Here is a 23,372-nt window from a genome sequence, read left to right on the forward strand (position 1 = left end):
ATATATGACATCAATCATTAAAAAGCGGAATTTAAATATATGCAATATTATGAAAAAAAAAAATACTTTTTTCAAAAAAAAAGGATAATAAAATTTAATTATTTATGATGCGGAAATATAAAAAAATTTCAAAATTGTTTGCAAACATATATGGAAGTATTATATATTTGCATGGGCATATAAATATAATTATGTATATATTCTAGACTTTTTCTAAGACTTTGGAATTGTACATAATAAAAAGTATGCAATTTATAAGCTAAAAATGGATATGTATATAATGTACTACATACTGATTATCCTTATCATATATATAAGATTATTATGTGTTTAATACTACGAAAATAACATATATGATAAGTATGTGTGTGATGAATTTATACGAAACTTAAAGCAATTTGAATTCTTATTATTTTGGAATTATGTAACCTTATGTATTTAAATGACGCAAACAAGAAAAATAAAAAAATAAAAAAAACAATCCCAAAGTTATAAAGTTGGAAAAAATGCTTTATACAGCTGCCATTAATATAAACATACAATTAATTATATAAAATAAAAATAATATAAAGTGATGAAAGGAAAATCATAAAATATTTGTTTTTTAATAAACAAATATGAAAACAAATATAACTAAAAAATTTTTATTTTCATTTAATTTATTTTTATACCATCTTAATGAAATCAAATCATTTATGAATTATGCATATTTCCATTTTTTTTTAATTATCAAAAGGTTTATAACTCGTTTAAAATATAAGATTAATGATTTATTCATATAATTAAAAGGGGAAAAAAAAAATATATATTTATATATATAATCACGGAGTTCTATCGATTTTATATTTGCTTATAAAACAAAAATTATTATTTTCATTTTTATAGGTTTTATATATAACGGTACGTACAGTTTATATATGCATATTTCTACGCATGCGTGTTTTACATAATATAGGCATAACAAATTAATTTCCTTTTATTTGTAAATCATAAAACGAATAAAGGTTTGCCAATTTAAATATGTTTTTCTTTTATTTTCGACAATAATTGATTTGTTTTAATTTTTATAAAAAAAAAAAAAAAATGCCGCTAGGTGTTCCTATGAGAAAATATTTATTTATTGTATCCACTTCATTTATATGTATGGCGATGGGTTCATGTTGTGTGCACTTAATTATGAAACCCGAAATGAAAGAATATGATTTATCAAAACATTTGAATGATAGAAATAAAGCAATTGAACAAGTTCAGAATGAAATCTTAAAAAGGAAAATGTCCTAGCTAGTCAGTAAAAAAAAATATATTTCCATATATACACAAAATTATCAATAACACCTTTTGTTAATTCTCCAAGTTGTACTCTTTCCCATATTACGATCTGGCATTAAAACGAAGAAAAAAAATAAAACGAAAACAATTCGATACAACTACCAGCATGCAAACTATTCTTCCCAATCATAATTTACTAATAATTTATCACGTGCTAATTAATTTTTTTTTTTTTTTTTAACTAATTTCACAATTCGTTTAAACTTATTTTTTTCCAACTTGTTTGAAAATTTTTTCGAATTTCTAATATTTAAAACTTATATTTTTTAATGTTTTGCAAACTCATAGACAATCACATGTGTGTGTGTGAAGCCTATAAATATAAGTTGCGGCTTTATAATGAATTATAAAAATGTGAAATAAATAGAAGCAAAATGAATATGGCAGTACAAATAAGTCTAGGGCCCAATTGCAACGCTTGTATTCTTTTCCAATTGGGCATTACAAAAATATCGAAAGTCGAGTAGACATATTATATGCACAAATATTGTAGTAACAATGCATGACTGTAAAATACATATGAAAAGGAATTAAAATGAAATGAAAACAAAAAAAAATGAAATATAAAAATAACAAAGGCTAATGAAAATAAAAAAGGGATATATACATCCTTAACAAGCATATGCACATTAATCTTAAAGATTCTAAAAATGAAATAAAATCTTAATAAAAACACAACTATATACAAGCATATGAATATATAACACTTTTCGAAAATTGGCTTTAAAATTAGGCACATATAAATGGGTATGAATCGGTTTTCTCTTTTCTAATTACTTTATCTTCTACACTAATTAAAATGTTGTCCTCTATAAATTGAAAACAATTTGAGTTGCTCACAAGTTGATGCTAGTAAAAATAGTGAGCATTTTACATCTGCTTATATGGAATAAGTAGCAATTTTGAATCATTTGGTTTTCATATGTCTGAATCGAAAATAGATTTAAGATGAGAAGGAGCAACACGATATACCCAGACATTTCCTTCACGTCTATCTAATCTCGATGTTCGTTGTCTTGCCCTTTTTCTAGTAACAATTAATTCTCTAATATCTTCAATTATTTCTCTATTTAATGACCAATAAGAGTGTCTTAATGTATGTACATTTGATCCTAACCATGTAGTATCTATTACATCTACATCTAACCAATCTCTATTATCTCTATAACAATAATTGGGCTCTATTCCAGTAAATACTAATAATGTATTTCTAAACATAGGTGGTTGATGATGTAAATTCGTTTTTATATGTAAATTATTTTGTTTATTTTGATTTCCTTCAAAGGAACTTTTATAATCTGTATTGTATTTAGCAGTATGATCCACATAGTCATTATCAACACTTATACTACTACTATAAGTATCTTTTTTTATTTTTACTTTTGTTGGTTTTAAATAAGAAAGTCGAATAAGATTTAGAAATTTATTCATAGAATTTTTAACACATATAGTAATAGTATTTTTTTGGTTTTCGCTAGCCATTTCACAATTTTCCCAATCAAAATGTGATGAAGAATGTTTATAATTTATGTTATCATTTTTAATGCCTTTCTTATTTTTTTTATTATCTATTTGTATAGAATAACAATCTAATTTATTACTATCGAATACATTATTTTCTGAACTACTAATCGACCATTTTGAAAAATTATTTTTAGAAACATTTAAATCAAATACATTTTTACCTAACGATTTTGTTCCGCTAAATATTTCAGCCCATTTAAGTGCCTTATCATTTGAGTCACAATAAATAGATATAACTGTGCAATAAGATCGAAGAAATATATATTCTTTATTTACAAAATCATTTAAAGAATATTCAGGATTCATCATTGTTAATGTAATTAGTTTCATTTTGTTTTGATTATTTTCTACATTGTCTTCTTCATCAATAGTTGAGAAAAGCCCACCCTTTACAATATCATGGAAGGCTAGTAAAAACATTCTAGTTCCCATACTATGCGTAATTATATGAATTTGTTTTATTCCTGTGAAGGTATAAGCATATCAAAGAGTAAGTAACCACAATGGGAAATTCACAAAAAGCACAAGATATTGCCATACACAAGCACATGAAATGAATCCATAAAAAGAAATTAAAACTTTATGCATTAAGGCTAGACAAATAAAGACGATACAAACTTACCGTTATTTCGAAGGGTGTCTAAAAACGATTTGAAAGCATGATGGATTTCTTTATTTTTCGAATTCTCTCGTGCTATAAAAAATTCTAACATATTTTTTCCAGAAGGCCAATTAAATAAAAACAATTTAATATAATTTGGGAAATTACCAAAGGATGCCATTTGTCCTAATATTTGTAATGCTTCTAAATGGCTAGTATTATAACCATGAATAAAAATAACAGCTTCTAAAGAACCAGCCAATTCACATCTAACCCATCCTTCTAGACTTAATTCTTTAATATTATCAATCCATGAATATAATCTTTTATTAAAATTTTTTTTATTATTTACTATATTTTCATTTTTTGTTTTTTTAATAATTTTAATTTTAACTTCATTATCTTCTAAATCATCTGTTTTTCTTTTTTTATCTCTTATCATTGGGTAGGTACTTTTTTTTTTGTTTATATATCCAGTGATATATAATCCTCTTTCTGCATCTATAGATATATGTAAATCTGTATTATATGTAATACCAAAATTGGGCATATGCGGACATAAATTTTGAAGTATAATATTCATGCATTTAGTTTTATATACATTTGTTATATATTCAGAAAATAATAAACTTTGATATTTTTTTTTTTTAATTCTTAATTTTGGTAGTGTGCCTGAAAATGTTTTGGGAATAAATAATTTCTTATTTCCCATTATCCATAATTTTTTATTTTTTTTAATTTCATTTTTTATTGGATTATTATCACTAGCATTACTATTGTTATAACTTTTTATAAACTTAAAATTTTTTAGACGATATATTGTCCTTTTCATACTATATCCTATTCTTTTTTTTACCTTCCTCTTTATCTGTTTGTTTGATGTTTTTTTAACAAACTCTCTAGATGTTTTAAAATTTATTTTTTTTTCATGTCTATTATTTATATCTTTATTTTCAACTTCTTTACTTTTTCCAAATCTTATTCCACCATTACTTCCTCGCTTTTTTTCTTTTTCACCAGTCTTATCATTTGAAATGCTACTTAAAATATGATCATTAGATTTTATTTTTTTAATTTTTTTCGTCCCTACTTTATCAGTTTGTTTCTCTGAAATGGCGTGCAAACTATTTACTTTATTTTCTAAATTAGACTTATTTCTTGCATTTCTTTTTTTCTTTCGTGTCTCAACAGACATGCTCGTACTTTCTACTGGTATACGAATTGCACCATGCTTTATATCGTTCATTATTATTTTCTTTTTTCGATTTTTTAAATTGATGCTATCTCTTTTCACATGTTTTTCACTCTTTCGTTCATCCAAAGTGTTACCATTTCTTATACAACCACTTTCGAATGTTATTTCGTTTTCTTTTTTGGAATCACCACTCTTCGAAATTTCCAAACTATTCTCATTATATTTACAAGACCTAAGTCCATCAAAATTGTTGCAATCCAAATCGTCGTCTTTATGTGATTCCAAATTATTTCGTATTATGCATAGGTGATCTAGTTTATATTCATTTCTATAATAAGGGGATTCTTTTTCAATTGTGTTTAAAACTTGGGTTGGTTCTAATTTTCGATCTACATCTAGTTGTTCATTAAGTACGTTTTCCATCTTATTTGAATCAGATTCTATAGGTTCTACATTGTGGTGAAAACCATTTTCGAGTTCATTTAAAATTGGCTCATCCAATGTTAATTCATTAATGTCATAACTTAAATTATATAAACCATCATAATCGATACATTTCCCTTTTAAATATATTTCACTATCAATCATTGAAGATGTACGTAATTCAGTATCAGTAACTTTTGTATGACCATTTTTTTGATACTTCGAATTCAAATCATTTGTTAAATCTGCATCTGAACATTCAGGATTTTCTTCACTATAAGCATTATTAGCTATCTTAGAATAATTTATTCGTAAAATATCATTACTAGCTTTTTCGACAATTAAATATTCACAACATTCTCTTTTTTCTACAACTCCATGCTTAGAATAATTCGGTTTTTTATCTAAATTTTTTTTTCTATTTGTTTTTTTTTTATTATTTTGTAAAGTCAGATTTAAGTTGTAAAATACGACTCTCGGGAATGTTCGATAAAAGGCTCCACTAACACAGCACTCCGTGTCTGCAAGACCTAAAAAGGGAAGAAACAAAAATTGTTATTATATCAGTCGATAAATGAGTTGCCAATATGTAGAGACAAACGATGAGCCTACCTATTGTCAAATCGTTGGGTTCACAACTTGTACGCCCATAACCAATCTTAATACACATAAAACCAGAACCCGTTTTCAAATCACGACATTTAAATGGACCAACAGGAATTCCATGATACCAATAGCCAATCAAAACTTCACCTTCTGAATGTATTCCCCTCCAATAACCAAATCCATGAGGTCTTCCTTTTCTGTCTAATTCTCCGATATAAAAAATGATATAAAAATTCATATCAATACCTTTTATTTTATTTTTTATTTTTTTTTTATATGTTTGTTTTTTTTTTCTAAAAAAATTTGTAAAAAAGAAGGAGCATTTTTCTTTTTTGATAACAACATTATATCCAATTGCACTTTTAGTATTACTTTCAATATCTTCATGTTTAATTGTGTCTTGTTTTTTATATAATGTATTAAATAGATAGCTATTCATTTTGTTAAGATAATATGCATCTATATTATTAGGGACTCTAAAATGTATTATTTCTTTTTTTATGATTGAATAGGAATTTAAAAAAAACGTATCTAAATATAATTTAAGTAAATGTGGATATATTAATTTATTGTAAGTAGCATATAAAGAAACAGCTGATATAAGTATAGTATAGAGTAACAAATTAATGATGTCTACATAAAAAGTATTATAAATTTTTTGTAATTGTAAATTAAAATAATTTTTTTTATCATATATTTTTGGAGATGAATCTAACAAATCATTTTCTTTTTTTTTTAGAAATAGAAAATTAGAATAAATTATTATTGGAATCTGAATAAGAAATAAAAACATAAATAAAATAGTTAACCTTCCAGCTAATAAATAATTAGAAGGGATACCTAACTTTATAAGTAAGACTATACATATTAATAAAACTCCATAACAAATAGATTGTATAACACTATTTAAATCATATATATTTAAAAGAAAAAATATATTATTGTTCCCTAAAATATTACCACCATTATTATAACTATCATCATATCCATCTATTCCTGGTTCATTAAAAATATATCCTGATGTTAAATTTTTTGATATTTGAATTATTATTTTTGTTATAACAGCATATAAAATAATATAGCTAGCACATTTAAGTGAACTATAATTATAAAACGTTCCCATATATTTTCTTAATAATTCTCTATACTTCATAAATTTTAATGTTTCTTCAAATCCTCGTACATCATTATGTAGTCCATAACCTTTATGATTTCCAATTTTATTCATTTCATTTTGAGTTTTAAAATTACATTTTTTTTTACAACTTTTGCTATCTAATTTAGTAATACCCTTTTCATTAATAGAAGGAATATCATCATTCAATGTACTATCTTCAATTCCCTTTTTTGTTTTTTTTAAAGATTCACTTGTTTTTCGTTTTTTCCCTACCTCATTGCCACTAAAATGAGAATTATTCTGTACTGAAGACATACTAAATTGTGTTTCTAAATGTTTATTACTCCTTCTTTTAATATCTGTTTCTTCATAATTAAATATAGTTTTACTTTTATTATTTTCCTTTCCTAATTTTTTCAAATTGTGTCTATTCTCTTTTTCAACTGAAAAATTGTTTTTCTTACTTTTTGGTGGCTCTCCACATTCCTCTTTCAATTGACTACTAAATTGTATTTTATCAATTCCCTCAGTGGGTGTAGTAAATATATTTTTTATTATTTTTTTTTCATCTCTACAATTGTCATTCTGATTTTTTTCTAAATTAGTAGCAGTATTTGCCCCGCATAAAAGCTCGTTGATATTTTGAAACATAAAATATTCATTATTTTGTGAACTATTTCTTTCTTTTTTTGAAATTTGATCCGATTCAGATTTGAGCTGACTTGATGAATTAGCATTTCCACATGGTCTAGCAATGCTACTTTCACATACAAATTTTTTACTTGGCTTTTTTCTAAGTAGTGTATCTACTTCTTCACGTCTAATGTGATAATCTATAACATGCTTACAGAAATATTTAAGGGGAATAGCATCTCTATTTTGTTTTCCCTTTTTAGAATTTTTCTGCTTTTCTATAGATCTATTCAAAATACGGTATTTGACAAACTTTTCATTTTGTTTCTTTTTTCTTTTCTTCCTTTTGTTTTTATACCCCATAAAAAATAGGAGATAATTATTCCGTTTATTTAAAAATGAATTTTGTTTTTCCAACTGTTTTGTATGACTAAATGATGGTTTGTCTTTTTGTACAAAGTTTGTATAATTAATCAAATTTTGATTGTAATTACTTTTGAATGAACTTGTTTTTTCTAGTTCCTTTTTTTGGTTGTCATTTTTATGTATTAGTTTTTCATCGTTACTTTGTTCATATTCAAAAAATAAAGTTCTTACATAATCATCATTTTTTATGGTTTCATTATGTTCATTCTCAATATAATTAATCCCATCTTTTAATAATATATTGTATATATTTTTTTTTTTATAATTTTCCTTTTCCAATTTACTATAGCACACCAATTTTTTTCGCACATTCATCCTTAATGCCTACATGTACATAGACATATAATATGCATACGATATATATTTGTATAAATAAATATATATATAAGAAATATGTCACATTCTTAAAAAATGTATTTATACGTTTTTAATATAAGCCCATAAATGTTCTGCACATTATTTAATAATCATGTATTTTTTTTTTGTTTAAAAATAGTGTGTATACATATATTGGTGTAAATAAATCTTAACAACATAAAAATGAAGAAAATTATGAAAATATTTTTATATATTTTCCCTTAGTTCTAGAATTCCTTTTTAGTATACCAAGATATATATAGTATTAAAAATACGAAGAAAGGGGAGAAATTATATATTATACAATTTTTCACATATATTATATACATATATAATGCCAGCATATGTACATACATATACTACTATAAAATATTTTAATATAATTTTAATATTTGTGTGTTGTTATAAAATTTAATAAGGAAACGTGCAATGCTTAAAAACAATATAAGTAAAAAAAACAATTGCAAAATAATATGCATATACATATGTATACATATTAGTGACATAAAACAATCTGAATATATATACAATACAACAAAACGGGTATGGGACAATTTTATTTTGCCAAATTAAAAGTGTAAAAATAACGAATGTGTATGTAGGATATATTATAAGCATGTGCATACTATTAATAATATTATGCCATTTTTAATTAAAAAATTGTATAAGAAATATTCGAATAATCAACAATAATGAAACATTTACAATCACATAAAGGTGCATAAAAAAATTGTTAATTTAAAAATATGTACTGCTTTTTTATTATTCTCATGAATTTACCAACATTTTTATATTATTAAACCTATAGATCATTCCAAAAATTAAAATATGAAAAATAACAGTCTAAATATTTATTTGAAATTCTTTATTTTTTTTCTATACACCTCCTTTTCACCCTCATAACGACTATGTGTAATAATTTTTAAAATAAAAAACTTAAAATAGCGTAAGGATATATTTTATAAAGCTTATTATCTGTTTTTATTTTACGGTTTCCCTCTTTACGAGAGAAATGAAAAACGATAGCATTCCATATCATTATATTTGCACAATGATGCCTATCATAAGGGCCATATAGCAACATACACATTTGTGGCTCTTATACTACAACAATCTCTAACAGTCTTACGAATTTACAATTATATAATAACATTGGTTAGCCTAATTTAACACTGTTTTATTTTATTTAAAAATTAAAAATAAAAGTTTTATATTTTTAAAGTACAAAAAATTGTATTAATGCTATATGCATACATGTATGAATATAGACAACGCCAAAAGTTATTTATAAAAAAGTCAGCTAAATTTATGCAATTTAAAAGGAATTAATTTATTTCCTAATAACTATAAACATGAGGATATGCATATATTACGCATAAAGTCATAAAAAATAAATCAATTAAAAATACACAAACTTTGAAGACGTAAAAAAAGAAAGAAAAAATATATACAGTAAACATAAATAATGAAATATAAATTGCGAACATTTACAATTTGAAAAAAAACAAAAAACAAAACATACGCACATATTTTTTTATTTACATAAAAAAAAAATTATTAAATTGGTTTATAAAGCAAATAAAATGAATAATTATATAAATATAATATTATGAAAGACGCAAAATTAAAAACATTTTCATTAATTTGACAAAAAAAAAATGTATTTTTTATAATAACCTTCTCTTTTATACTCTAAATTTAATATATGTCAATAAATCTGTGTAATATATTTGTGTATACATCATGCATAGATTATGCATTCTGTTCTACATATAATGAAAGTATTTTGTATAATTACCCTGCAATAAAAAACTACACATTTTTCCCTCTTTTTTTCTGACCAAGCAATAAATATTTTTGCGCCTGTACATGTAAATTTGATTTATTTATCTTCAAAACATTATGCATATATATATTTCATCAATTTATATTAATGTCTGATTTATTTGGTCAAGCTCACTAATATCATATCCTGATAATTTTTCTGATTCTTCGTTTATATTCTCCTCAGAAAAATTCTTATAAGAATTATCTTCATCGGTCTCAAGTTCCTCTTCCTGACCTGACTTGCACACTTCATTTTGTTCCCTTTTTCGTATAACAACATAATATTTCCAAATAGAAAGATACTTATTATAATAGTAATATTTGTGATGATTAATATTAATGACATATTTAAAAATTAAATTATAAAAATACTTTTTGAGAAGTATTGTGGTATTATTTTGTTTAACTTTAATAAATATATTATTCATTTTTTTTCTTTCCTGTGTATAATCACGAAGGGATAAAAAGACACACTTTAAAATATTATTATTTTTTTTTTCTATAGCTATTTGTATGACTTGTTCATAATTATTTATAGTTGTTAAGGCAATATTGTATAATATATTAAATATATATTGTTTTATATTTTTTTCACTTTTAAACCTGATTATATCACAATTTTTTTTTTCAATTTTTACTTTATTAATAGAAAATATTAAAAGGAAGAAATATTTTTTCATAACATTAATATTGTATTTATTTTTAAAGTCTTCAATTTTTTTTATTTTATTAAAATGACAAAGAGCCATATTTTTCCAATAGACTAAAAGTTTTGCTGCCATTCTTTCCTTAACTTTTTTATAAAACATTAAAGAATTATATTCACAATAATTTTTCCATTTGTTTTCAACATAATATTGTTTTAGAGCCATAATAAATTCTTTTTTTCTTCTATATGCCAAAAAATTATTTGATAACATTTTAAAAGCAGCTTTCTCTTTTGAATATACTCTATAAATTTTCCATTGTGTTAAAACATCACTAAGTAGCCTCTGTCTTTTTCTGCATTTTATTGTTTGTTGACACAATCTCAAGTGATTATTATAAAAATACAAATTTATTATTATAAAGAAATATTTTTTAAATAGAAAAAACTTTTTTTCAATAGTGTATTTAAGATATAAATTGTGTAGGTGTACTTTTTTTTGGCTTATATTTTTGTGTTTTAATAATATAGAGAAACATTGACTTTTTTTTTTTTTTATTCGTTCTTCAATACTACTAGCCAATAATAATCTTAATTTTTTTTTTTTATTAGCATAGCTGTTTATTGCATAAAAAACTGTGTGCATAAATTTTTCTTTATAATCAATTATCTCTTTTATTTGATTTTTTACATAAGGGAAATATCCATTTTGCAATAATTTATAATTTTCATTCTTTTTTTTTAATATGTAATAAAAAGATGATATGTTATCCTGATAAATGTTATAAAAATATATGTGTATTTTGTTCATAAAAATTATAAACTTAAAATTACGTATCCAAATGTTGAATTTTTCTCCCAAAATTTTATGTCTTTGTTTTGAAAGAAATGCATGCATATTTTTCCATTTGGAAAATATGTTATTCTTAATAATTTCATATTTCTTTGATATCATAATATGATAAGAATTTCGAAGTGTGTGTTTTTTTTTTGCATAATTACTCCAGTTGTTGATAATTGTTCTTTTCATTAATATACCATTTTGTATTAATAACTCTTTAATACAATTATTTATTTTTTTTAATTTAAAATATTGTGTAATCCATACTTTGTAATACTTCTTCAATACACATTTACGATTATATTCTATACAATATTTCTTTAAATTGTTATTATGTTTTCGTGATATTTTATATCTATTTAATGCTGTAAATACATTTTTTTTTACACTTAATTTATTTCTGTTAATAAAAGCTTTAATTTGGCTAGATTGTTCATATTTTTTTTTTAATAGACAAAAATATTTCGTCAATATTTTTGCTCTAACTCTTTTTTTTACTTTTCTATAACGACAATAAATAATCAATTTTTGTAGATAAATGCCCATTATTAGTTTGTTAAATTTTGCCAATTTTTCATCATTTATGTTTTTGTTCTTAATAAATATGGCTTTCCATTTAGTAAATATGCTATGCTTTTTTTTGGACAAGTGTGTGTAATAATTTTGCAAGCATTTTTTTCGAGTATTACACTTTCTGTTCCAGTAAAAAAATAAATATTTCATTCTTTTGTATTGTAAAGATGAATATATATATATTTGTAATTTATTTATAATACTATTTTTTTTGACTAAATTATAATATATTTGGAAATATTTTTTTTGTAGCATGTCTTTTTTTAATTTAATAAAATTAAAGTAACGGAAATTTCGAATAACATCCTTAAATATGTTTTTTTTAAGTATTATTTTTTTAATTTCATTGATAAAATTCATATATATTAATTTCTTTTCATATATAGATACCCAATTATGGAAAAATGAATATAACAACATATTGTTTTTCTTCTCTATTAAGGAATGACATTTTGTTTCATATTTATATAATAATAACCATACATAAAAAAATGTCTGTTTCTTTTTATTATTAGTATGATTTAAAACAATTTGATAATACACCTTTTCATTTTTTCTTTTTTTATAGAAATTATAATAATTTATAAAATATTCTAATTTCAATTTTTTTTCACTTTCATTTTTTAGTTTCAAAAATTTGTCCTTATCATAGTTATTTACAATTATAAGCTTATGCCAATATATAAAAATCAATTGAATATGTTTTTTTAAAATAGCTGTTCGTTTATTTTTCATTTCTTTAACTTTTGTATTAAATAATAATATCCATGTACCAAAATATTTCTCTAAACTTTCTGTATTCTTTTTTTTTTTAAAACTTTCAATTTTATTTAAATCATTGTCTCTTTTTTCTTTCTTTAATAAACTATATTTATTCCACACACATATCCAATTTTTCATTTTTTTTAAAAATAAATACACTTGTATTAACTTTGGAATTTTTAAATTTAAAAGAAAAGAATATGTTATCACAAGTTCACCTTCTTTAAACCTACTTAATATAGAACCTTGAAGTTTATTATATAAATACATCATTTTATTTTCATAATTATCTTTTGTTATTAAGTTATATTTTTTTTTACTTTGCGGTGTCAATATTTTGTCTTTACTTATTATTTCTGTACAATTCTTATTTTGTATAAAACTTTCATTTCTGTACATGTTCATACCATTTTTTACACAAAAATTTGTATATCCATCAGCCGATTTACATTTATCAAATGCGAAATAATTATTATCATAATTTAAGTGGAAATCACTACTACAATCGCTACTCGAATTGCTACTTCTTTGTATGAGCTCAACGGATTTACTTTCTAAAATGGTGGAAGGGTATTCCCTTTTTTTCTCGTTCAATCTATTGAGAACTGGCAAGTTGTCACTACTTCCAATACCCATCCTGTTATTATCACTACTGTTTTGCTTATCTTTTGAATTATTTAAAACACTATTTATGTTTAACCATATATTTTGTATATTGTGTAGGCTACTACTATTCTCATCAAATGTTAAGGATGCGTTACCAAATAAATAATAAATAAATAAAAGAATTTTGAGATTGTCTTGAATCTGTTTTTCATTTGAATTCATTAGTTTTATATAATAGTATGAATCATTTTTTTTAAATATTTTTAATAATGCCTTTTTCATTTTAATTGATAATAAATTAAAAAAATAATTATACAATGATTTAAACTTTTTTTTGTAGTGGTTAAAAAATATATTTATGTCATATAAATTATACATCAATAAATAATTTAATATTAATCTGTTGATGCTGCTATGTTTTATAACATTACAAACATTTAAAAAGTTTGAAAAATAATCATTTCTTATCTTAATTTTGTTTCCATTTATATTTAGGTTGTCTTTTTTTTTCATTTCTGAATATATTGTATTTAATCCTAAGTATTTCTTTATGTTCTTAAAAAATGAATTTCGATTTTTTACCATTATACTATTATTAAAGTTTTCATTTTGTTGTATCATTTCTCTTTCTTCCTTTTCTTCACTTTTGCAAGTGTCCAATAAAGGCGACTCTACATCGATCACTAAATCTTTTGTAGCGTCACTACATATGGTAGAATTATTTTGAGTCGATGTAGAACCAGAACTATTAGATGTCATGCTTCTTCTATCAACATATTCCATATTGTTCTTAAAAATATAAACATTAGAAAATAATGAATAGCCAAAATCAAGTAACTGAGATGTGTCTAGTTCTTTAGATAGATTAAATAATCCAAAAATTTTGTAAATTATTAAAATTTGTTTATAAGTTGTTTTAGCTCTAACATATAGAAAAACAAAAAATATCTTTGCAATTTTTTTTAATTTTATTAAATTTTCCATTTTTTTATATTTTTTTTTTTTTTCTACAAATAGTTTCCATTCAATAAAGTAGGATCTTATAAAATAAAAATAATTATTCAACTTTATTTTTTGCATTATATTATATTCATTCTTTAATAATTGGCTAGATGCATGTATCATTTTTTTAAAATATATTTTTTTTATCATATTGTTATAAAAAAACGTTATCATTTCTTGTTCTGTTTCTTTTCTTTTCTGTTTTGCGACTCTTTTTTGTAGCGCCTTTACACATCTCCTCATGATTTTTATCTTCCGTTTTTCTGCAAGCTTTTCGTATATTTTCTACAAAAAAGGGAAGGTAAAGATGGGATGAAAATAGATATGCAAGCTATATGAGCAGCATGATAATGTACTGAATAATATTCTTTTTAATTACCTCCTGTACAATCATATGTTTCCTATTCATCCTAAATTTGTATAATCCCATTTGATACATTTTTGTCTGAAAAATGTGATTAACCCGTTTTAGTATAATAGCAATGTATTTCTTTTTATTTGATTTTCTAAAAATTTCAAAAAATATATTTTCTTTTTTTTTATATTCCCGTTTTTTCACAAATTCGATCAAATTCTGTTGTTCTTTCTTTCTTCGTCTCAAAAATGTAAGCCTAAAAAGGGGGTGTAAATAAAGACATAAAATATGTGGAATTAAAACAAAACATGAAAAGATATTGCATTTTCATAATTTAACACATATATAAGACAATGCATATTTTTTGCTTCCTTTTTGTTACCATCTCATGAAAAATTCTCTTCGTATCCTTGAGTCTATACTTTTACACAACCCGAAATAATTCGTCTTAATTTTATTTATTAGGTTATAAAAATTAATGATGGTGTAAAAATATAATTGTTTTTTTCTATTTATTAATATGTTAGTATTTTTTTCATATAATAGTTTTTTATTTTTATATTTTATAAAAGCATGAAAAGCTTTTGTTTTGATTTTTCGGACATAAAAATGTAAAGCTGTTTTATTCTTTATTCTTGTATTTTTATTATATACTAATAAATTAAAAACATATTTTTTTATTTTATTTCTTTTCTCTAGTAAAAAATTATTAAATAATGATGATATACTTAAATGATATTCATAATTTTTATATAGCAATTTAAATATTTTCAATTTGATTTTGTCTATCACACATTTATTTATAATAAATATAAATGTTTTTATTTGCTTATTTTGTATATATTTAATCTTCCATTCTGTATAATATTCATTTAATTTGTTCATATTATTTATTTGCCTAATTTTATATAATATATACCCAAGCTCTTTTTTTTTTCTTACTTTGTCATACATTTTACACCATAAAATATAATATTCTTCCTTCCGTTTATTGCATATGTTTTCATAAAATATCCTTCGTTTCTTTTCTCGTTTTGTGTGTCCCTTCCATTGTTTTAGCATTCGCTGGCACGTCAACACATTTTGTCTATTCTTTATGAACAGCTGGATCTGGAAAGGTAGGGAAGAGTGAAAAATTATTTTGCTACCTCATAAACAAAAGAAGTTACACAACAATTCAAACGAATGGACATGCAAAAATAAAGTGAAAAATTTCAATTCATTTCTTATCCGTTTTATTCTTACTCTTTTCAACTTTTGGGCATACAAAAATAGTCTACCAAAATATATGATAGTAACTTTTCTTGTAAAAATTTGATCTGCTTCCTTCAGTTTTATATTTGTTATAAATGTTGTATACCATTTGCTTAGGATGCTTATTTTTTTTTTTCTATAAAAAAGGAAGAAATAAAAAATAATGTAAAATACAAAAATATACACACACAATGTTAATAAAAACAGAATGCAACAACTTTTTTTACCTGTTAAAATGGCTAGCTATTTTTTGGAGAAATTCTTTTTTATTTTTTTTAATTTCAACATAATTTTTCCAATGTTTCATATATTTATAAAAAAATATTTTTTCTTGTATTTTCTTAAAGTGAGAAATCTACAAAGGTTAAGAAAAATCAAAATGTGTAAAATGCATGGTTACAAAATCTATTACATACTTTGCAATGTTGTAAAATCGTACCTTCTTTTTGTTAATTTGTCTAAGACTGGTGTAGACAATAAGTATATTGAAAAACTTCTTTTGTATTTTTAAATAAAAATAATTTAAAATATTTATATATTTTTCTTTTTGATTTAAATATTGTCTAGTTAAATTTCGCCATTTAATAATACATAAACCTTTAAGATAATTTTGAGACATTTTATTTAATGTATTAAAATATAACATATTTTTTGAAAATATATACAATGATTTGAATGATTTTTTTTTTAATTTGTTCATATAAAATAAGTTTGATATTTCTTTTTTTACTTTCATTTCTTGTTTTCTTTTTACATTCATAATTAAAGAATTAAAACATTTTCTTTTTTTTTTTATTAATAATTTTTTAAAAAAATTTAATATATTTTGTTTTTTCTTATTATTCTCTTTTGTTATTTTATACCATCCACCTAAAACTTTTCTCATTCGATTTTCTTTGCTTTTATAAATATATATATCAAATTTTTTACGAAATTTAAAATATTTTATACGTAACCCTAACCATTTCATAAATATTTTTTTTTTTGTCATAATTTTTTGATCGACTTTATACTGCATTTTCAGTTCTTCTAACTTCTTTTTCTTCTTCGCAAACATAAGTAATGACATAAAATACTTCCTTACAACGTTTTCTTGAACTTTCCTCTTGAACCTTTTTATAGATCGGCAGTTAAGGAGCCAGCTCGTGAAAAGTATCTTGTACAGGGCCTATCAAATGTAGCAAGTGCGAAAAAATGTGTAGGGACAATGTAGGAAAGGCGTGAGAAAACATACGAACAAAATAGACACATTGTTGGACAGGGTATATTACCATTTTGATGGCAAAGGAAAAATAGGGTAAGCTAAACTTGAACTTAGGCAAGTTAACTATGAAAGACACTGGGACAAAGGATAAGACAATGTTTATTGATTTAAAAACAAAAGGTATATTTTGATAAAAGTAACTCGGATTTTGCATTATGTTTTTATTTGAATAATATTTCTTATGTGCATATATTAAACTATTTATATTTATATCAATATTATTAAAATTAAGAAAATCTAAAACTGTTATATTATTAACTGCTTTTGAAACGATCTTATGCTTTATCAACATTTTCGACATAAATAATAAAAGAAAATTCCCTTCATTATTAAAGTTGTAATAATTTAAAATATTTCTTTGATATACTTTCATATAGGTTATCCATTTTGTTATTACATTTTTTTTTAAATTATTAATAAAATAATTATCCATAGCTGATATGTGTGCTTTTCGTTTTTTTTTATATTCTTTATACTTATATAAAAGAGAAAAAGATTGTATCATAATTTTATATTTATATTTATTATATAAAAATATATATTTAGAAGAATTTAAAGTATAATAATTTTTCCATTGATTATAAATTTTTTCCATGTCTTGTTTATTTTTTTTTTCATATATATAAATAAATAACTTCTTCAAGTGATATGTTTTTTCTTTATGCTTTTTTAAAATTGTGAAATATTTTTTTAAAATATAATCCTTTTTTCTCTCATTCATACATTTTAATATGTTTCTAATTGTTATGTTTTCATTATATATGTCAATCCATTGTAAAAAATAGACATGTGGAATTATTTTATTTTTTTTATTTTCCCATTTGGCTAAGGATAAGGACAGTTGTTTGCATTTTTTAGTGTACTTACGTAGGTTGGAAAAATATTTTTTTAATAAAACTGTTTTTATTTTATTTATATATTTTTGATAATATATCTTAAATTCTAATTCTTCATTATATGCTTGTAGGAATAAATAAAAATACTTTTTACACACACATATTTTCCAATTTGCATAAATAACTTGATGACATTCGTTTTCTTGTTTTCTTTTTTTATAATATAAAACTAAATGTACATAACATTTGATTAGCAAATTTTTATTATAAATATTATATATTTCTTTATTTTTCAATTTTTTAATAATTTTATTTTCATATCTATTCTTCCAAATAGTAAATATTTTTTTTGTTTTCTTTTTTTCCAACTTATTTTTGGACAATCTTAATGATCTACTCTTTTTTGTAAAATTTTTCCACTCTCTAAATATATGTAGACAATAAATAAAATTTTTTTTTTTTTTTTTTTTGTATTTATTTAACCATTTATTAAAAAGTTTTCGAATAATTATACTCTCATTTTTTAGAATTAATCTTTCATAAGTATGTTTTAAATATACTTTTTTTTCAAAACGATATATCCATAAATCATAATATTTTATTAAAACTTTTTTGTTACACATTTTGTTAAATATGATCTTATTTTTATTTGCTAGCTTTTTTTTATTCATAAAATTTTTCCATAAAATAAACATCTTTTTTAATTTAATATAAGTATAAAAAAGATTGGCTTCATTATATATTTTCATTTTATTTTTTTTACCAACATAAAAATTATCATTATTCTTATGTCTATATTTTGTAATCTTTTTATATATATTATGTATTGTTTCTCCGTTTAAATATATTTTTAATAAATTTCTATTATTTTTGTGTAAAAAGGATTTTTCATTTATTTTAAGTAAGCCTATATTTTCGAATTCATTTGTGTTGTTGTTAAAATATTTCCCACGATCATCTCGATAGTCATTATTTATTGAAGTACGATCACTAAGATAGTTTGCATCAACTAATTCATTCACACTTTTACAATAATATTTATTTTTTTTTCTCTCATCATTTTTCATAACAATAGAAAGAATGCTCAACTGGTTTTGTTTACTATCCCCATGGAAAGTGTTGATATTATGTTCGTCTTCTTTTTTGCGCAATGTAGTAAATTTAAGAACGTTATTATTTTTTTCACTATAAAATTTGTCACTCGTATTGTAGGAGCTGTACCCTCCATTGCTTAAGTAGCCATCTCCAACCTCATCAACCTCGTCGACACTTTCAACTATGCTTTTATTTTTTTGGTTATATATATTATCTATTTCGAGCATTTCTTTATTTACTGAACTAATCAAATCGTAGCTCCTGTAATAGCAAACTTCTTCACTCATGTTGCCATCATTTTGAAAATTTTTATTTAGACATAATTTTGTTCCACTGTCTAATATCGGTTTTGGATAATCCGATTTGATTTTATCTTCAATTATGTTCTTACATATTATTAATAATTTATTAAAAATTTCATCGGAAATATTTTTTTTTATATTATATTTATTTGTTACATCGTAAAAATATTTTAATATGCTTTGGAAATTTAATTCCACATTATTGAAATTACAATCATCTGCTGATCTATATATTATTTCCTTTATAACATCATTAATATCAATATTGTTATCCCACATTATACAGCAAAAAAGACTAACGCTACTAAATGTCTGTATTTTATTTTAATATAATTTTTATATAATTATGTTTTACAAGCACATTTCGTTATGTGTAAATACTTGCTCGCTCTTCAAAATTGGATAATTTTTTTTCATATTTTTTTTTCGTATGCTTTTTGTATTTTTTCCGTTTCTCATGATACTTTATTCCCTTTCTCTCATTTTTGAAAATAACTTCGCTTAAGGAAAATATAAAAATACAAAAAAATAAAAAAGGAAAGAATTAATAAGCTGTGTGTAAAGTTTATACTGTAATAGTGACACAATTGATAGTTATATAATTTTTTAAAAATTAAAAAAATTATAATTTCCAATTTTACTATATATGAATAAATACTTGTAAATTGTCTGTATATTTATATGCGAAAATATTAGTGTGTTATTACATTTTATATACAATTACGCACATAATGTATTATAAAAACTTAAAACTTAAAAAATTAATTAACATGTGTTATTAAATACTTAAAAATAGTAAGAGAAATTGTGTAATTTAATTTATTTTACATTATATATATGTATTTTTTTTTTCATATTTTCCAAAAAGGGAAGTGTTATAAAATTATGTGTGCTTAATGTATATACGTAATTGTTATGCGTATAACCAAATATATTATCCTTCGAAATATTTTCATAATTTTTTTTACTATTTTTTCTTTTTTTCTCTTTATAAAAAAACCTTTAAAAAATGTAAATTTACGTTATATTTTATTATAATTTTTTTATTATAATATATAACTTTTCTTTATATATTATTTTTTCGATTTAAAAAACATTGAAAGTGGTATATTTATGATAACCTGTCCTTGCTTATTTTTTAATAGCATACTAGTTAATATTTTTAAAAAAATAAATATAATTCTATAATTCTCTTTTATTTTATTTCTCTCAATTTTTGGAGATAAAACCAAAACATTTATAAAATACTAAAAAACGAATCTCTTATTATTTTAGGGTATATTTAACAATTGTATTGTTAAGCAGTACATAAAAATACAAAATCACACACACAATAATCACAACAATTAATTATTCCTCCATCAAAATATGTAAGTATGTAACAGTATATCACTGCATAATGTTAAATAATCAAGACTTAATTTTGTGTGACCATTTTAACAAATTGGAATAATCAAGCAGCATCATCCCTATTCTCAATATAAACATGTGCATAACCACTTTTTTGTTTTAAATAAAAAAATTCATTTTTTGTGTGTACTACATTTTATCATAATTTTCGAAATGGCGCATATATAGCTAGCCATTTATGTTGTTAATGTAGTAAAAAAAAAAAAAAAAAAAAAGAGACATGTTCATATATATTTGTAACACTACTATTTTATAAGCATAATAAAGGATGCAAATTATATTTACACACATTTAGAGCTAAGTCTTATTTATGCATATTTGCAAATAATCAAGATGAATAATGTTGTTTTAAAAAATTCATTTTTTTGTTATATACAAAATGGGAAGAATATTATATCCAAAAATCAAAATAATTACAGCTCTTTAAAATTTAATAATATATCAAAGTGTGGTGTACATATAAAAAATAATAATCCTAAACTCGATTATCAATCATGCTTAAATAGCTATACAAATTTTGCAAATAAAAAAAAACAACGCTTTTATTCTACATACAGACCAGCCACAGAAAATTACAAAACGAATGCAATAAATCAACCAAGCCAAATAAGCACCTTCCATAATTTACCTAACGAATATAAAGAAAATAAAGAAATTGATTATAAAAATGTGGACAATTTTTCAAATAAAAACAACAATGAACATAAATTTAATATTGAAGAGGAAGAAATACAAAAGGGGAAAAAAAAATCATCAAAAATAAAAATAGTAGGATACACATTTATTCTTATATTTGGAACATATGTTTCTTATAAAGTTTATAAAAATGATTTTAATTTATCAAAAGCGGAAGAAAGTATTTTAAAAGATATTTTTAATATCATTTACACTTATGAAGAAAAAGGAAGTGTAAAAAATTCTAAATTTATAACATGCTTAAATGAAAAATTAAGTAAACAGATAGCCATGTATTTTTTACAGCTTGATACTGATAAAAAATCTGGATTTATTATTAACGATGCTCTCCTTTTTTTATCAGAATTAAATATAAATGAAGACAATGAAATTGTAAAAAAATTTATTAAAAATGGTAATGGGAAAAATACCGAATTAAAAAAATACTCTGGATGTTCGTTACAACAATTTGCTGAATTAATTGAAAGTCTAATTTTAGCAAATAAAACCAAAGCTCATAATGATGTATTACAAAATGGTGATTTAAATAACTTACTGGAAAATGACCCAAAAAAAAATTATATTAATATTATGCAAAATTATTTAGACGCTTTTATTAACACTATTAAAACGTCAAATTTATATTTATATTATCTAAACAAGAAAAAAGATTCACAAAATGAAGATATCTTAGATAATTTAGAAACTTTAATTTTAGATAAACTAACTAAATACAATGATAAATATGTTGATAAAAAAAACTTATCTTTAGATTATATATTAAGTAAAGAAGAAATGGATCGTCTTCGTAAAAATTGTGTATCAAACAAAAAAGACGAAGAAAAAGAATTGTTACTAATTGAGAAAAAAAATATTGAGGATAAAATTAAACGGCTTTTAGACCTTCAAAAAAAAAAAAAATTAACAGAAACTGAAATTAAAAGATTACAAGATTTGAAAGAAAATTTGAAAAATGTTAAATATACCATAAAAAAGGAGCAAATCAAGAGATATTTTAACTAAGCATGTATAAGAAACAGAAAACAAAAAAAAAGAAACATCAAAACATTGTCATATCTTTTACATACTCTCTTTTAATTATGATTTTTATGTGTTCATCCCTATATTTTTTTATTATTATTAAATATAGTTATACATATGTAACCATTGTAGAAAAATAATTTGTTCCACGTTGTTTGCTTAATTAAAATATTATTTATCATAATATATTTTTCTTAATATACAAATGTTTGTGCACACACAGTATATATTTGTATATATACTGATTCATTTATTCGATTATATATCTTTAATTTGTTCTTTAACCCATTTATTTATTCGCTTATTTTTAAAACTTTTAAACCTTATAAATATACATTTTATTCACAATACCGACAACCTCAATATGCCTATTGTACTATCAATAAGGGCATAAATATACATGCTTGTTTAAATAGCTGTAGACTTTTATAAGCACTTAAATTTTTTTATATAATTTTTTTTAAAGCGACATATGCAGGTGAGTCAAATTACATAGCAAAATGCTAACAATGATACGTTGAAATTTTTTTATTTATACTGAAATTGACATGAACAAGTCATAAATTATTATGCATATTTGTATGCATACCCATTGGTAAAAATTGCACACGGTATTTTATCTCAATTCAGCGTCATTGTATTTTTCTCTATTTAAATAAACTTGACGACAAT

General features: G+C 22.4%; 4 protein-coding genes across 4 annotated transcripts; 2 read left to right on the plus strand and 2 right to left on the minus strand.

Annotated features, from left to right (window-relative positions):
* Positions 1-1,083: 1,083 nt before the first annotated feature.
* PCHAS_1221100 (conserved protein, unknown function) lies at positions 1,084-1,281 on the plus strand (the record flags this gene model as incomplete). The annotated part of the gene is made up of 1 exon (XM_737269.2): positions 1,084-1,281. The coding sequence occupies one exon, from the start codon at positions 1,084-1,086 to the stop codon at positions 1,279-1,281; it is 198 nt and encodes a 65-aa protein (XP_742362.2).
* A 966-nt stretch (positions 1,282-2,247) lies between these two features.
* Positions 2,248-8,169, minus strand: PCHAS_1221200 (conserved protein, unknown function; the record flags this gene model as incomplete). The annotated part of the gene is made up of 3 exons (XM_016798898.1): positions 2,248-3,317; positions 3,476-5,602; positions 5,685-8,169. 3 exons carry the CDS (start codon positions 8,167-8,169, stop codon positions 2,248-2,250), a joined length of 5,682 nt encoding a protein of 1,893 aa, XP_016654257.1.
* A 1,967-nt stretch (positions 8,170-10,136) lies between these two features.
* Positions 10,137-19,853, minus strand: PCHAS_1221300 (conserved Plasmodium protein, unknown function; the record flags this gene model as incomplete). Its single annotated transcript, XM_016798899.1, has 7 exons — positions 10,137-14,753; positions 14,848-15,079; positions 15,206-15,933; positions 16,069-16,213; positions 16,305-16,432; positions 16,517-17,245; positions 17,349-19,853. 7 exons carry the CDS (start codon positions 19,851-19,853, stop codon positions 10,137-10,139), a joined length of 9,084 nt encoding a protein of 3,027 aa, XP_016654258.1.
* A 1,464-nt stretch (positions 19,854-21,317) lies between these two features.
* PCHAS_1221400 (conserved protein, unknown function) lies at positions 21,318-22,682 on the plus strand (the record flags this gene model as incomplete). Its single annotated transcript, XM_731177.2, has 1 exon — positions 21,318-22,682. One exon carries the CDS (start codon positions 21,318-21,320, stop codon positions 22,680-22,682), a length of 1,365 nt encoding a protein of 454 aa, XP_736270.2.
* Between the last annotated feature and the right edge of the window lie 690 nt (positions 22,683-23,372).

Source organism: Plasmodium chabaudi (assembly GCF_900002335.3).
Source record: "Plasmodium chabaudi chabaudi strain AS genome assembly, chromosome: 12".
Classification (NCBI taxonomy): Eukaryota; Apicomplexa; class Aconoidasida; order Haemosporida; family Plasmodiidae; genus Plasmodium; species Plasmodium chabaudi.